Genomic DNA, 16,623 nt, shown 5'->3' on the forward strand with positions numbered 1-16,623 from the left:
GAAGGACCTTTTCAAGGAGAACTACAAGCCACTCCTCAAGGAAATAAGAGGGGACACAAACAAATGGAAAAACATTCCATGCTTATGGATAGGAAGAATCAATAGTGTGAAAATGACCATACTGCCCAAAGTTATTTATAGATTCAATGCTATTTCCATCAAACTACCATTGACATTCTTCACAGAATTAGAAAAAACTATTTTAAATTTCATATGGAACCAAAAAAGAGCCCACATAGCCAAGACAATTGTAAGCAAAAAGAACAAAGCTGGAGGCATCACGCTAGCTGACTTCAAACTATACTACAAGGCTACAGTAACCAAAATAGCATGGTACTGGTACCAAAACAGACATATGGACCAATGGAACAGAACAGAGGCCTCAGAAATAACCCTACACATATACAACTACCTCATCTTCGATAAACCTGATAAAAACAAGCAATGGGGAAAGGATCTCCTATTCAGTAAATGGTGTTGGGAAAACTGGTGAGCCATATGCAGAAAACCGAAACTGGACCCCTTCCTTACACCTTATACGTAAATTAACTCAAGATGGATTAAAGACTTACATGTAAAACCCAAAATCATAAAAACCCTAGAAGAAAACCTAGGCAATACCACCCAGGACATAGGCATGGGCAAAGACTTCATGACAAAAATGCCAAAGGCAATTGCAACAAAAGCCTAAATTGACAAATGAGATCTAATTAAAGAGCTTCTGCACAGCAAAAGAAACTATCATCAGAGTGAACAGGCAGCCTACAGAATGGGAGAAAGTTATTGCAATCTACCCATCTGACAAAGGTCTAATATCCGGAATCTACAAGGAACTTAAACAAATTTACAAGAAAAACTCCATCAAAAAGTGGGCAAAGGATATGAACAGACACCTTTCAAAAGAAGACATTTACGTAGCCAACAAACATATGAAAAAAAGCTCAACATCACTGATTAGAAAAATGCAAATCAAAACCGCAATGAAATACCATCTCACACCAGTCAGAATGGCAATTATTAAAAAGTCAGGAAATGGGCCAGGCACGGTGGCTCATGCCTGTAATCCCAGCACTTTGGGAGGCTGAGGCAGGGGGATCATGAGGTCAAGAGATTAAGACCATCCTGGCCAACATGGGGAAACCCCATCCCTACTAAAAATACAAAAACTACCTGGGCATGGTGGCACACTTATAGTCCCAGCTACTCGGGTGGCTGAGGCAGGAGAATTGCTTGAACCCAGGAGGTGGAGGTTGCAGTGAGCCGAGATGCACCACTGCACTCCAGCTTAGTGACAGAGTGAAACTCTGTCTCAAAAAAAAAAAAAAAAAAAGAAAAAAAAAGAAAAGAAAGGAAAAAAAATCCAGGAAACAATAGATGCTTGTGAGGCTGTGGAGAACTAAGAACACTTTCACACTGTTGGTGGGTATGTAAATTAGTTCAACCATTGTGGAAGACAGTGTGATGATTCCTCAAGGACCTAGAACCAGAAATACCATTTGACCCAGCAATCCCATTACTGGGTAAATACCCAAAGGAATATAAATCATTCTACTATAAAGACACATGCACATGTATGTTTATTGCCACACTATTCACAATAGCAAAGACATGGAACCAACTTAAATGCCCATCAATGATAGACTGGATAAAGAAAATGTGGTACATACACACTATGGAATACTGTGCAGCCATAAAAAGGAATGAGAACATGTCCTTTGCAGGGACATAGATGAAATTGGAAGCCGCCATCCTCAGCAAACTTACACAGGAACAGAAAACCAAACACTGCATGTTCTCACTCATAAGTGGGAGTTGAACAATGAGAACACATGGACACAGGGAGGGGAACATCACACACCAGGGCCGTTTGGGGATTGAGGGGGTGAGAGGAATGAGAGCATTAGAATAAATAGCTAATGCATGGGGGGCTTAAAACTTAGATGACATGTTGATAGGTACAGCAAACCACCATGGCACACGTAGACCTAAGTAACAAACCTACGCATTCTGTACTTGTATCCTGGAACTTAAAGTAAAATGAAATAATTAAACAAAAAAAGAAATGAGCCAAAGAATTCTCAATCTTTGGAGACTATATGATGCAAAAGAGCAGGATCCAGAGTCTTAGGGGTGTGTGGAGTGGAAGGAAATGTTGTTTTAGCTATTTCATGTCATTTCATTTTTGGAAGAGGAGAGAAGGCATGAGTTTAGTCATAAGGCTGAATTGAATTCACTGAAGTTCGTGTAACTTGAATCTGAAAGTGTATCTTTTTTATTCAGCTAAACTATTTGCCTCTGGAAACAAATACTGTGAATGAGCTCATGTTATCTACCATGACAATAAAAATAGATAAGTTCATATGGCTTAGTTCCTGAATCCTGGACTTTGGGCTCATGAGCCATATCCTTCATTATATCTATTGACTGATATACATTTTTCTGGTCTCTTATTAAAGTCTATAGCTTTAATCACACCATACATTTTATCATCTTATACTTAGCAAACAACCATTTTCACAATACAAATGCTTCTAAATGACAAGAGTATCATAATTATGCTAGAATTGATAGTTTTTCTGAAGGTTAAATCTGCAGACATCTTGTTTTTTGATGGTCTTGTAATTTAGTTCCACATCAAGCTGCTATGGCCTGGTTCCTTTTTGTTTCAGGCCTGCTTTATCTCCCTGGAGGATTTATATGAAGGCTTTGATGCCTTCTGGCCATCTCTGGAATATAAAATATGGCTAAAGCTTGCTCTCAGTACTGCCTATCAGTATTTTGAATCAAGTCTTATTGACGAGGTAAGTTATGTGATTAAAATATTAATAAATTGAATTTTTATGCATTGTATTTTTTACAGAATGCATTTCATATTTTTGAGACAAAAATAGAAAGGAAATTTGTGTTTGATTTTTTTTTTTTTTTTGAGACAGAGGCTCACTCTGTTGCCCAGGCTGGAGTGCAATGGTGCAGTCTCACTCAGCTCACTACAACCTCTATCTCCCAGGTTCAAGCAATTCTCCTGCCTCAGCCTCCCAAGTAACTGGGATTATAGGCGCCTGCCCCCACCTCTGGCTAATTTTTTTATTATTAGTAGAGACAGGGTTTCACCATGTTGGCCAGGCTGGTCTTGAACTCCTGACCTCAAGTGATCTACTCACCTCGGCCTCCCAAAGTGCTGGGATTATAGGCGTGAGCCACCGTGCCTGGCCCTGTGTCTGCTTTTCTAAAATGAGATTGCTAGAATTTTAACTGCTCTCTTATCCTGAGTTCCTACAGGTTGTCAATCCTTTTGTCACAGCTAATTTTCCCAAGCTACTTGCAATCATTTCTAAAAAAAAAAAGAAGGTAGATTTAGCAAATTCAAAATAGGTAGATCCCCCCTGAACCAAGCATAGTGTTAATCAGAATGTGTTAACAAACGCTCTGTCTGTATTTATTATTGCCTACTCTGCCGATGTTAATATAAGTCTGTAAATCTCCTGCCTTTTCAAAATCTTTGTGGAGGTGACTGAGCCTCTCTCATGGACTTCCCCTCCAAAGAGTAGTGGTTCAAGGTTTCTCTGGACAAGCACAATTTACAATCTCACATTTGTATCCTATTTAGTAACTATTGGAACCCTTACTAGCTAGTGAGTCAGGAACTGGGGAAGTGAACTGGGAAAGATTGGAAGTTCAGTAATATTCACTGAACTGAGCGACTGGGTATAAATAAATATTGGGTTAAAAAATGAGTGTGTCATACAAGCCAGTCAGGTTTCTTTTACTTTATTGCAATAATAACTTTCAGAAAAATTTTAGCAGAGGGATAAGGGGATTGGAATTCTTCTCTTTTCCTTTTACCTTGCATCTTCATGAGAAGTGGGACAAATTTAGAGTCTTGTATGAAACTTCAGGGGTGAGAATTAGGACCAATGGATAGAAACTGTATGGACTCAGACTTGACTCAATAATAAGGTGAATGTCCTTTACATTTTTTTTAAATTCACAAGCAACACATATTCATTATATAAATGAGAAAGTACAGATACAAAACATTAAAAAAATTGTATTTATTATTAAATAGAGAATCTCTATTTAATACTGAGTTTCTTTCTTTTTTTTCCATTAAAGAACTAGCCAATTAAGATTTTTTTCCCTCTAAATCACAGAACTCAAAATGTATATGCATTTTAAAATCAAACCAAAACAGCTGATTTTTTTTAGATTTTCTGGTTGTGAAATACTAGTTACATTTGCTAATTTTTAAATGTTTTTGGTTCCCAGTTGTGCTGGTGCCCTCAGCAAATAAATGTATGATTCACCTGTCAGTGACTGAGATTCAAGGACTGGCTCATGTAGCTGTGCCCTGCATGGGGGTGGAGATGTTTAAGACTGAGCTGACAGCCCTGTCAGGGCCCTGTGCAGGAGATGCCTACTGTTGGGCTGATCTCTAAATTCCTGGGTTAGTTTGCAAGCACGGCTGTAACAAAGTACCACAAACTGGGTGGCGTTAAAAAACCAGAAATGCATCGTTTCACAGTTCTGGAGGCTAGAAATTAGAAATCAAGGTGTTGGGAGGATTGGCTCCTACTGAGGGGCTGTGAGGGAGAATCTGGGCCAGGCCTCCCTCCTTGGCTTATAAATGGCTGCCTTTATATTCACGTGGCGTTCTCCCTGTGTGCAAGTCTGCGTCCAAGTTTCCCCTTTTTATAAGGACACTAGTTGTTCAAATTAGAGGCCCAACCTATTCCAGTATGACTTCATCTTAACTAATTGCATCTGCAATGACCCATTTCGATAAGGTCACATTCCAGGATACTGGGAGTTAGGACTTCAGCATAAGAATTGGGTGGGAGGTGGTGTGTGTGTGTGTGTGTGTGTGTGTGTGTACAATTCAACCCATAATAACTCCCTCCCAGTTCTAAAGTCTATGACTCTGAGCCTTGAAGTATAGCTCAGACTCTAGCTTGCTTTGTTTTGGCTTTGTGTTATTCCTATTCACCTGTCAAGTGGAACATAAGCTTACTTGTAAGTGAAACTCTGAATCTTTTAAGACTCTGAGTCTTGTGCAAATAGAAATCTCCTGAGTCATAGCCAACTACCCTGCTGTGGCTGAGAGCTCACAATTTAGGGCTGGGCAACAGTATCCAGGGCCCATTAACAGCATAAACACTTGGAATTTAGAAATTTGTCAGAGGCCATTCTGAATGCTAAATAAATCCTGTCTGTTGGTGCCAGGGGCTGTGTACCTTCTGACACCCTCAAATAATTCAGATAGATCAGTAAATCTGTTTTCTTCTTGATACCATCTGTCAGTTTGTATGACTTATTTTCTAAAATGCAATTTTATTGTAGGACTTAAGGTTTCAGAACTGTGTGATGTTCAATCAAGCATATGTGGAAACTTTATCAAGCTATAGTGACATGATTATTGATAATATGACCATGAAATTTGTTATCATTGTGTATGGCAGTGTAATTGATACTAAGACAGAGGAACCATATTTTGCACCTTGCATTATACCTACAACCTGTGAGCAGGTAAGAAATATCATTTCTAAAGAGTCTCTTGCTCTTCACGGTGCTCCAAAAGTGACTTTAAAACTCAACTGATCACCTTAAAAAGAAATTTAACCTGGAATGACCCTGTAGTTCTTACTTGCCTTTTACAAACAGTAAAAATGTACCGAGGGCTTCTGTGTACTGTAATACAGGTGCCCTACACAAGGGTGTGCCCAAGGGACAGGGAGCTGAAATCTGCCTGCTGTTTGCTTGCCACGCCCTTTGCCCTGGCGTGGGGCTGTGCCAAAGGAAGGATGAGATGCAGTAAGTTTTCCCTAGTTTACACCAAGGCAACGATGCCGTGTTCTAGCATAGCTCTGGAAGTATCTGCACTGGTTGACAAAAAAGGAGTAGAGTAGGGGCCACATCACTTTGTTGACACATTAGGGGCTATGGGCACTTGATAGTAGATCCTGGGCCCTGGGCCTCAGCATTCCATACCTCTGTAAAGACAAAGGAAGTGTGACCTCCTAGGACATAAGAGGGCATGGGAAGGGTAGAAGCAAAGTCCCTAATGGCCCAAGCTGCCTGCCACTGGGCAAAGGAATGGGGAGGACCCAGAGGCCATGGGAAGAGCTGACTGACATCTCTTTAAATCTGGCAGTAAGTTTCTACCTTATGGGAGAGACCTTTTCTCCCAGTTCAGACTGTGAAAAGTCATTATGAAAATTTGTCCTGGAAAAGTTGGTAAACCTAAAAAATGAATTTTCTTCTTTCAAAACATTCTTATTTTGTACCTTTCATCAATTCAGATGATGAAGGTAATTTAAATGTTTTTAATAGAAAATTAAAATCTTGTTTAGCTTTCAAACAAAGGATGGAGGCAAGAAGCAAGGAAGCAACAGGAGTAATACTGCAGCTTAGTTTCTTAAGAGACCAGGGTTTGGAGTCAGGCACACTTAGGCTTAAAACTTGATCCCTGTGCCTACTTGTACTTGAGCTTAGGTAAGTTGCTTAACCTTTCTGACCCTCAATTTCCTTCATGGTAAGATAGGGATAAGGTCAGCAGCCATCTTATCGGGTTATTGGGAGGATTAAATGAGATAATATGTGGTAATCTAAAAATGATAGTTATAATGATTACTTGTTTGATGCTGGCATTCTGGGAGGCAGATTTTATGGCACATGGGGAAAATGGTCTAAGAAAGGAAGACAGTCTTGCCATCCTGGGAATGCTGAGCCTTGAGCCCTTGAGCATCAGTGTAGGAGTAAAAGTAGCTTACTGGATGCTGGGGATTCCCTGCTTTCCAAACTGGGAATTTCCAGCCTAGTTATGAGTAAGGTGTAGAAATTTCCTTTCTGGTGTCTAAATATGCAAGGACAATTTGTTGGTCTAAGACTTCTCAACATCAAAGAGGATTTGAAATTTAGAATATAGAGCCAAGATTGAAGACCCAGCTTTAGGCTTTGGCTTATTTTTTATACTCTTTGGAAAGATTAGGAAGCAGCCAGGTTAGAGATCAAAGAATGCTCTTTTGACTAATTTTGACTTTTCTCCTCTAGGTTCAGGGAACTTCTGCTTTAAGCAAGCTGCTGATAATCCAAGCATCTGAGCTTACCCAAAGAAATAGGAACACCAATGTCATGGGTAAGGGGTAGACCTTTAGTGGTAGGAAAACTATTGAGAAGGAACTTCAATACATGTAAAATTCCTTTAACTCTAAGAAAGTGATTTGAGAGGGCACTATGTGGGTTTATCATTAGTCCCCATCCTTGGGCCCACCCTGGCTGCCACATTGCCCTGGGAGGTCACATATGAGAGACTTCCAGACCCTAAAATCCAGGTGGCTCCTTCCTCTGCCATGTCCCTCCCTCCGTACACTAGTCAGGGGAGAGCAGCTTCTGCGATGCACTCTGTTGCTGCCCTGGTAGGCTGCAGCCACATGGTGCTGGCAGTGCAAGAATGGGGAGGGAACAGACTCTTTCACAGGAGCCCAGGTATGGGGAACTGGTTTGCTCCCAGCAACTGAAGGGAATAGGAAACCTTACCCATACTCAGTGAGTATTCCAAACCATGGTCACAGCTACAAGTCAAATGACTTGCCTTGAGTATGCCTTGATAGTCACTGAGTAGTTATAGTTACGTTTATTAGCATCCAACTGCATGCATCATGGTGCTAAGCATTATACAGAGAAGACTTGATAGGAAGAGCTTGCTCTAGAAAAAACACACACAAGATCTTCCATCTTGTGCTCAGCATCCCTGCCCTCCCAAGCCCAATGACAAAATTCTCCCAGCTGCCCCAGCTTGAGGACACACTCTAGGTTTGTAACTCTAACTTGCACCATCCCAGTGTTTACAATTCATGTGATCCATCAGTTTAGCTATTATGCAATTCTTAATGGATTGTTGCTTTGGGGGGAGGATTTACACAATTTCAAATTGTGTGCGAAGAATGAGGTTTTCTCAGTCTTATATCTCACTGTTTCTCAATTGCTTGCTTTTTATAAAATGCAGCCCCACTGTGTGCTGGGTACTGTGCCAAGTGCCAATTGGCGAGTGAGCCAGATAAGGTGTTTGCCTTCATAGGGAGGAGAGACAGATATTCAATAAGTAATTATGCTTTTCCCTTAGCAGCAATTTGAACCTCAGAGGTTCCTGTGGCTCACCCTCTTCTAGGGTCATATGCAGCACTGTGATTTAGGGAGCCCCCTCTGCTCCTGGGTCACCTTTCCAAGTTGGCTAGCACTGAGATGACCATTTCCCCAGCTCACAGTCTCTGAAGGTCTGCCGCTCTGCTGCTTCCAAATCACTCTTGGGGCACAGGAGTCTATGGCAAGGCTGGGAACTCAGGGTCTAGCGTCAGCCCCCTTGGGGCTCCCTAAGAAGGGCTATTGAGTCAGAGATCTTAAGCACTGTCAGGGAGCAGGGCACAGGTCCCTAGTGTTCTTGTGCCCACAGGCCCCTTTTCTTGATGAGTTCCTCTGTAATCATTTTTAGATAGAGGGAAACACATCACTTTGTATTCCTCATGGGTTTCAGACAAAAGTCACAAATGGTAGGCACGTGGACTGGATCTTTGACTCTTAATTTGTTTAAGAGTCACTTGTTTTCTTTTAAAATTTTAAAATTAGTTGCCAGGTAGAAACAAATGTTTTGCATTTTAAAAATGCAGATTTTGAAGTTTTCATGAAAAAATAAGGTCTGCCAGCACTCAGCCCTCATTCCTGTATGTGGCAATAGATAGGGCTGAGTATCAGTTGGCTTCTATAGAGGGAGCAGATGCTCTGCAGCTTGCCACAGTCCACACTGCTCGCTCTCGCCTTTACCCCGCCCACTTCAACTGTTTACGTGATCTGCCTATTCTCATATGAGTTTGTCAGCCCTTGTATTGGACTTTAGGGAGCCTACTAGGAACCTCTGAGGGAAGAAAAACAGGGACATTTGAGAGGGGGAAGGGAAAAGGGAAACTTATAGGGAGAAAGCAAATAGATATTTCAAAATATTTTCTGGTTGCCTTTACTCTTAAATTCCTAATTTACTTTTTCTGTTCAATGCTTGGATTTGGTTAGCCTCAGTCAACACGGTCTTTGAACAACCAGGAAAGAATATAAATGGAAGACAAAAGATGAGGTAATAAACTTGACACTTTGATTAGAATTTTTTCTTATTGCAAATATTGAACTATACAGCTAAAATAAATTGAGGCAAAATAGCAAATTGTAGGTGGTGAGAAAAGACACTCCTAGCTACAACTCATTAATTTGGACAAATTAGAATAAACCCCATTTAAATTACTTAAAAATTAAAATTACAGAGTATTTTTGAAAGATGTAATTTTGCCCCACCCCATTTTTACCCTCCTCACTGATATTTAGGTCAAAGAGTAGGGATCTATGGAATCTGGGGTGAGGAGGGACATACATCATGCACACGTGTAGACACTAGGGTCTAAATATCCATGCTCTGCCTTTGGAGTGTGGATTCCTGGATGTACAGATTGCTATGCTTGCAGTTTGTGGAGTCACAGGCTGATCACATGCATCTTCCTAGAGTACCAGTTTTACTTGAGGATCCTTTAAAGAAAAAGGTTAACTCATTTAACTGGTAGGTTATTTGAAACATTTTATATTAAAAAACATATTATCGAGTAGGATGACAAATTTGCATGAATTTTTAAGATAAAACAAGAGACTTCAAGACATTTTGTTGTGGAGAGTCACGTAGATATTTGCCCCTACATCTTTTCCTTCTTTCCTCAGTAACCAGGACAAATTTAGAGAAGTTTGAGAAGGCTGGAAGTCACGCCTAGAGTTGAAAAGGAATATGGGCCTGTCTTATTGGACCAGGACAGAATAGAGACAATTTTGGTGGTGGTGGGGCAGCCTGCAGGGCTCATGACTCTAGAGGTCTCTATTAGGGCTCCTGTTTGGGCCAGAGCAGACTGCTGGGTGGACTGGAGGAGCAGATGGCTCTGACAGGTTAATAGGGTGCTAGACAAATGCAGAAGTGGGCCAGGTAGCAGTGATGGTGCTAAGCACAGGCTTCAAGGACCTTTAGCCTTTTCCCAGCCAGGTGCCAAGTCATCCCAAATAAACAGCTTTTTTTTTTTTTTTTTTTTTTTTTTTTGAGATGGAATCTCACTCTGTCACATGGGCTGGAGTACATTGGCACAATCTTGACTCACTGCAACCTTTGCTTCCTGGATTCAAGCGATTCTCCTGCCACAGCCTCTGGAGTAGCTGGGACTACAGGCACATGCCACCATGCCTGGCTACTTTTTTGTATTTTTAGTAGTGACAGGGTTTCACCATGTTAGCCAGGATGGTCTCGATCTCCTGACCTTATGATCTGCCTGCCTCGGCCTCCCAAAGTGCTGGGATTACAGGCGTGAGCCACCGCGCCCAGCCATAAACAGCAAGAGAAGTCCCTTGGCCCACATTATCCTCAACTAGACAGCCACCCTAAGACTCTTCTAATAGCAATGTTGGTCCTGCCACTGTTATTTATGATAATCAAGGTAGTCTGCAGAATATTTGTTGGGGAAAGGAAAGTTGCATTGACCAAATTTATGGTCAATAGTTCCTTTAAACCAGGTAACTTGGTTCTTTTTAGGCAGCCCTCCTAGGGCCTTCCTCTCCTCTCTCTTAAAGGGGCCTTATTTCACAAAGAGGAATTAAGAGTCAAATAATTGGTCTGGCGTGGTGGCTCACACCTGTAATCCCAGCACTTTGGGAGGCCAAGGTGGGCGGATCACGAGGTCATGAGATTGAGACCACCCTGGCTAACACGGTGAAACCCCATCTCTACTAAAAATACAAAAAATTAGCTGGGCGTGGTGGTGGGCGCCTGTAGTTCCAGCTACTCAGGAGGCTGAGGCAGGAGAATGGCATGAACCTGGGAGGCGGAGGTTGCAGTGAGCCGAGACCACGCCACTGCACTCCAGCCTGGGCAACAGAGTGAGACTCTGTCTCAAAAAAAAAAAGAGTCAAATAATTGAGTTCCTCATTTGTTACTATCTTGTCTCAGCCCCCATTACTTAAAAAGATTCCCATTCCGATTTACAAAAAAAGTTTCCGATAGCCCTGCAATCAGTCATAAAGTTAATTGGAATTCAACTTCTGTAACATTTCTCTTCTTCTTAAACACACCTTTGATAGACTACTCTCATTGAATTAATGTAGTATCTCTTCACAAGATGACAGCGTAGAGATGCACATGTAATTAATTATATGCATCACTCAAAACTCTTCATATGAAGATCTTTTAGGAGGAATGTTTCAGATAATAAAATAGAAATGCTTACATAAGTTTTCTGGTTCCATTTAATAGGTAAGAAGTTTTTCCTGAAATGTTTATAGGCTAATATTTAACTTTTGACTTTCTTTTATAGTTGAAAACTGGATACCATTTTAGAAAAGGGTATTAATGATACAAATATGATGTGTGGAGTCAGGTTAAAGACCAAACTACTTTCCTCGCTCAAATACTAAAGGATTATCTGCAAGGAGTTTACTTAGAAGCTACTGAAACAGGTTACTGCTGCATTTAGTTTATAAGCAATGGATGGACTTCTGTAAAACTTCTTAATTTTAAGTAGTTGCATTATATTTGGGATGTTAAAAAAGTCTTCAGGATAATATAAAATACACTGAACCATATGTCCTACCAAATGAAACCCTGTTTCCAGCTAAGAGCAAATTTTAACATAGTGCATTATAAAAAGTGTTGTATAACTGATATGTTACTCTCTAAAGCATAGAACCTGTAATTTTCATTTGTGAAATTGTTATAATTAGTGCCTCCCTAATATTTTCCAGAGTATAGCTATTCTCCCCTTCCCAGTTTGGTAAATACTGAAAAACAGAATTATATTCCACAATCTTAGTAACTTTCAGTAAGTAAGTAACTTTTGCTTTCAGTGAAATTTAGGAGAAATTAATATTCTCATATTGCATAGTACTGTTTGATGTCACCTTTCATTTTATTTTTAAAAATCAAATAAAGTTGAGTTTTATGGTTGTCTATTTATTATTAGAACCCATTATTCCTTTTCATCTCAACAAGACTGAAAGGAATACATAATACTTTAGAAGAAAACCATAATAGTGTTATAGGAAAGGGGTCAGATCCAGACCCCAAGAGAGGGTTCTTGGATCTCGTCCAAGAAAGAATTCAAGGTGAGTCCCAGTGCAAAGTGAAAGTAAGTTTATTAAGAAAGTAAAGGAATAAAAGAATGGCTACTCCATAGACAGAGCAGCCCCAAGGGCTGCTGGTTGCCTATTTTTATGGTTATTTCTTGATGATATACTAAACGAGGGGTGGATTATTAATGCCTCTCCTTTTTAGACCATATAGGGTAACCTCCTGACGTTGCCATGGCATTTGTAAACTGTCATGGTACTGATGGGAGTGTAGCAGTGAGGACGACCAGAGGTCAGTCTTGTCACCATTTTGGTTTTGGCTGGCTCCTTTACTGCAACCTGTTTTATCAGCAAGTTCATTATGACCTGTATTTTGTGCTGACTTCATGACTTAGATTGCTTTATCCGTCTGGGAATGCAGCCCAGTAACTTTCGGCCTCATTTTACCCAGCTCTTATTTAAGATGGAGATGCTCTGGTTCACATGTCTCTGACATTTCCCTCTCCCTTTTATGAAAGAATCCTTAATCCTGAGGGTTGCAGAGGGATGACGATCCATCTTCTGTGGCTTTTTCAGGTTGAATGGGGTGATGATATTCTTGCCTATGAGGGTCTCTTGCATTCAGGGTAGAGAGGAGCTTAGTAAGAAAGCATCAGTATAGTAAGGTCCATTCATAATTATTGAATTTTGACAAAAGGTGATATCTGGAAGATTTATAAGTGTTTAATTTAAGAAAACATTTAGGGCCAGGCGTGGCGGCTCACAACTGTAATCCCAACATTTTGGGAGGCCAAGGTTGGTGGATCATGAGGTTAGGAGTTTGAGACCAGCCTGGTCAATATGGTGAAACCCCATCTCTACTAATAATACAAAAACTAGCCAGGCGTGGTGGTGTGTGCCTGTAGTTCCAGCTACTCAGGAGGCTGAGGCAGGAGAATCACTTGAACCCGGGAGGCAGAGGTTGCAGTGGGCCGAGATCACGCCACTGTACTCCAGCTTGGGTGACAGAAGGAGCCTCCATCTCAAAAGAAAAAAAAAAAAGGAAACATTTAGTATGCTTGTTCTGTTTTCCTACACAAAGAGTATAACAGCAATATATTCCACAAGAGTAAAACAAAGTAAGTAAAGTTATATTCTAAATAAACTAAATTAGAAGGCTTTTCATGAATTGGGCAACTGTTGGAGCTAAGCTGGTATGGGGTTAGTTGGTTGTAATGTGCCCAGAATTAGAATACTGATCCAGATTTTTACATTACCCATCCTCTTGTTTTTTTCTGAGCAACAGTCAGAGATTACTGGTTGGTTCATAGGAATAAGCAGGGTTAGCCTAAATTGCAGAAACAGAGACAACTAATGAGACTAGAATTTAATACAAGTGTACCATAGTTCTTGAAACATAATATTTCTCTCTCCAGTATTCCATTTTTACTAAAGACAAATCATGGTGAGACTGATTTACTTTATTATACATGGCCTGGTTATTTGTATAAAGTGCAGCAAGAATAATTATTTTTCACATAGGTTTTTAAATTGGCTTTGATAGAACTCTGTTTTATAAGGAATCTCAGATAAGACTTTTTAAAAACTGAGTCCAGCCATGGGTTTGTACCCACTAATACCTATGAGTTGAGTAAGTTTCTTTCCTCTTGCAGTCCCGAGATAACTTACTTCTGCTTCTACTGGACTTGATAGAAAGTGACATTCTTTAGTTACCACAAGTCAGAAACCCTGTACAGGGACTGTGTAGGCAAGGTATGAGGCCAGTTCCCCAAAGAGCTTTTATTGGCTCTACAAGTTCATTTTAATTCCTTAAAGGAAAACACACCATACCAATGAAAGCCTTGGTAAAATTATAAATTTCTGCAATTGTGCCCTTTTACAAAAGAAAACAGATTCTTATTGTACTTATGCAAATTACTATATTGCCATAAGTTAGGAATACTCGCAACTAGTTTCCAAATTCTGGAGAAATCAGGTAGAGAGAAACAAATATGCTCCAAATTTTGTTCACAGTAGTATATTTTACTCAATTGCTAACAGCTATAAATAGAAAAACTCAAAAGAAAAGTTTCCTTGACTCTGAAAAACAAAACAAAGGATCAGCAGCATTTTAAGCAAAGTTAAAAAGATTAGTTCAGTTTTCTATTGGTTCAGTTAATTTAGTTAACACCTGTTCTATTTTATATTCATGAACATTCCAGCTCTTCATGAGAGTTCTAAAAGTTGTTTTCTCTATTCTGATGTTATAATCTCCAAAGTTATCAGAAAAACCTGCATTTAAGAACACCTGTTAGAGTTCTATAATTGATTATAAACCACCTTCTAAAGAGGATTAAAACAAAGTAATAATTGTCTGTGGCTGACAAAATGTTTTAGGGCAGCCACAATCAAAGAAACAATTGACAAGGAAATTTGTTACCTCTGTGGCATACAATGATTTTATGTAACAATTATAATTGTTACTGATAATGTACACTAAGTCATATCAGAATTATAGGAGTTTCCCATAATTTTGGAATATATACCAATAACACATTTATGAAAATACAGCCCAAAGAAAACCAAACACCATTTTATATTTGAGAATACTTCCTGTATGACTTTCTTACCAAATAAGCCAAATGTCACTGTTGCATTAGTGCATTATTTATGTCAAACCCAATTCTTAATAAAACCTTATAAATAAATCCATCCAATCTTAGTCAGTTTGACCATAAAGTAAGATTCTCATAAGCCTTTTATAACCCTTTACAAGTTTTTGTTAAAGAGCAGAACATAAGCATGGTTTTGCTCTAAGAAAAACCTGTTGTGCTTTTATTCCAATGTTTAATTTATAGAAAAACTGAATAATATTCCCTTAATTTAGCCAATGTCCACACACAGACTCTCTTTTATATATATATATATATTTTACAAACCTTCCACATTTGTTTAAACCTTTAGCTTTATTCTATCCAACTTAAAACAATTCTTTAACCCTTTAGGCAAAAAAAACTACATTCTCATGCCTTTTTATAATCTTTTACCAAAAATATATTTTACTTTCCTTACACACCTTACATGTAAAAGTGTTTCTTCAATAGTCTGAATTACATGTTACAACATTAACTTTTAGTGACTTTTTACTTTTGGTGGAAGCCCTGGTTAGTAAGCAATTTGAATTGTGTACTAGGTGTGGAGCCTAGCCCAGGACACACCAGGCAGAAGTGCAGATAAGGGCTGACTCTCCAGCATAGCTAGGGGTGTGGCTAACTCCACATGTTCCCATGCCTTACCTAGCAGTAGAGCAGGCAAGTTGTACAGTAGGAGTCATAGTGGCATTTTATGAAGCATTTAGGAGGCCTAACAACCTTTGAATTGTACGACATTTCTTGCATAAATTCCCTTTCACAAATCTTTTCACAACTTACACAGACCATCTGAGACATTCTTGGACTTTCTGATTTGTCCTAAACATCCTTCCTTTTAAACAACCAGTCATTTTACTTTAGGACAAGAATTTACCATACAAGATCCTTTTTTATATAAAATCTCTTTTTAAATAATCTTCTTTGTATAGGTAGGGTACATGGCTAATTTCACATGTCCCCAAGCCTTATCTAGAATCTAATGGCTTTAAGGTAGGTAATTTGAACAATTTTTAAAAGTCAAAGAAGCAGTTTATGACCTTAAAGCATTTAGCAAACTTAATATCTGATCTGCATAATTTAGACTGAACGTATTTATCAAAATTTTAAAGCTGTTTTTATTTCCCCAAAATTATTAAAGTTACATGAACTAAAAGGCATTACAGTTTTTATTTTGCTTTCAAAATATTTGATTTGTGTTTATTTTTGTTTAAGCCAATTAATGAGTTCTTTTATATAAACATTACACACAACACATATATAGCTACACAGAAAGACAGAAGAAGATTACTACAGTAGTTGTAAAATTTTTCATTTGCCAATTTTTAAGTTTCTTAATTGGATTACTGGCTTTAGGGTGGAGCCCTTGGAAGAAAAGGGCCAGGAAAGAGGTCTCTGGTGCCTCCTGTTTTTCCCAAGGAGTCCAGGCTGTTAGAGCTTGAACTGATTCTAACCATAGCACTCTTTAATAAAGTCCTTTTAGAATTTCTTATGCCAAACGGCCGATATTTCTGGCTTTTGAACTTTACCAAAGGTAACCTCCCGGGTGGTTAGAGAAAGGAAAATTTAAGACAGTCCATGGAGGAGAATAGAACAGACAAAGTCATGCAGATATTAAACCAGAAACAACTTATTTCCTAGGTGGGGAATTGAACCTGGACTGCAACTGTGAAAGTGCAAAAACCTTTGTTACTGAGCTACAGCACAGGGAAGTCTCCATTTTCTTTCCCAGAAGGAGTTTAGAGTAGTTGATCTCGAGCTCACAAAGGCTTTTAACTGTTTAATATGATTTTTAGAGCTAACTATGACATGAACCCTAAAATTCCTGTTCCCTGAAGGCGGAGACCAAAAGAATGTACCGCCAGGT

At 39.3% G+C, this 16,623-nt stretch overlaps 1 protein-coding gene across 11 annotated transcripts in view; it reads left to right on the forward strand.

Annotated features, from left to right (window-relative positions):
• The window catches only part of SLC9C2 (solute carrier family 9 member C2 (putative)), a 109,128-nt gene extending 97,111 nt beyond the window's left edge, over positions 1 to 12,017 (forward strand). For 7 of the 11 annotated variants that reach the window (XM_054673309.2, XM_063811212.1, XM_054673313.2 and 4 more), the window contains 5 exons: positions 2,670 to 2,801; positions 5,338 to 5,523; positions 7,048 to 7,132; positions 9,058 to 9,118; positions 11,379 to 12,017. In XM_054673309.2, coding sequence (XP_054529284.1) covers positions 2,670 to 2,801; positions 5,338 to 5,523; positions 7,048 to 7,132; positions 9,058 to 9,118; positions 11,379 to 11,382 — 468 coding nt within the window. In that variant the 3' untranslated portion in view covers positions 11,383 to 12,017. The remainder of the gene's footprint in view (positions 1 to 2,669; positions 2,802 to 5,337; positions 5,524 to 7,047; positions 7,133 to 9,057; positions 9,119 to 11,378) is intronic. The other 4 variants (XM_054673297.2, XM_054673298.2, XM_063811208.1 and 1 more) reach the window with 1 other exon arrangement.
• The last annotated feature ends 4,606 nt before the right edge of the window (positions 12,018 to 16,623 follow it).

The sequence above is a fragment of the Pan troglodytes genome, chromosome 1 (genome assembly GCF_028858775.2).
Source record: "Pan troglodytes isolate AG18354 chromosome 1, NHGRI_mPanTro3-v2.0_pri, whole genome shotgun sequence".
Classification (NCBI taxonomy): Eukaryota; Metazoa; Chordata; class Mammalia; order Primates; family Hominidae; genus Pan; species Pan troglodytes.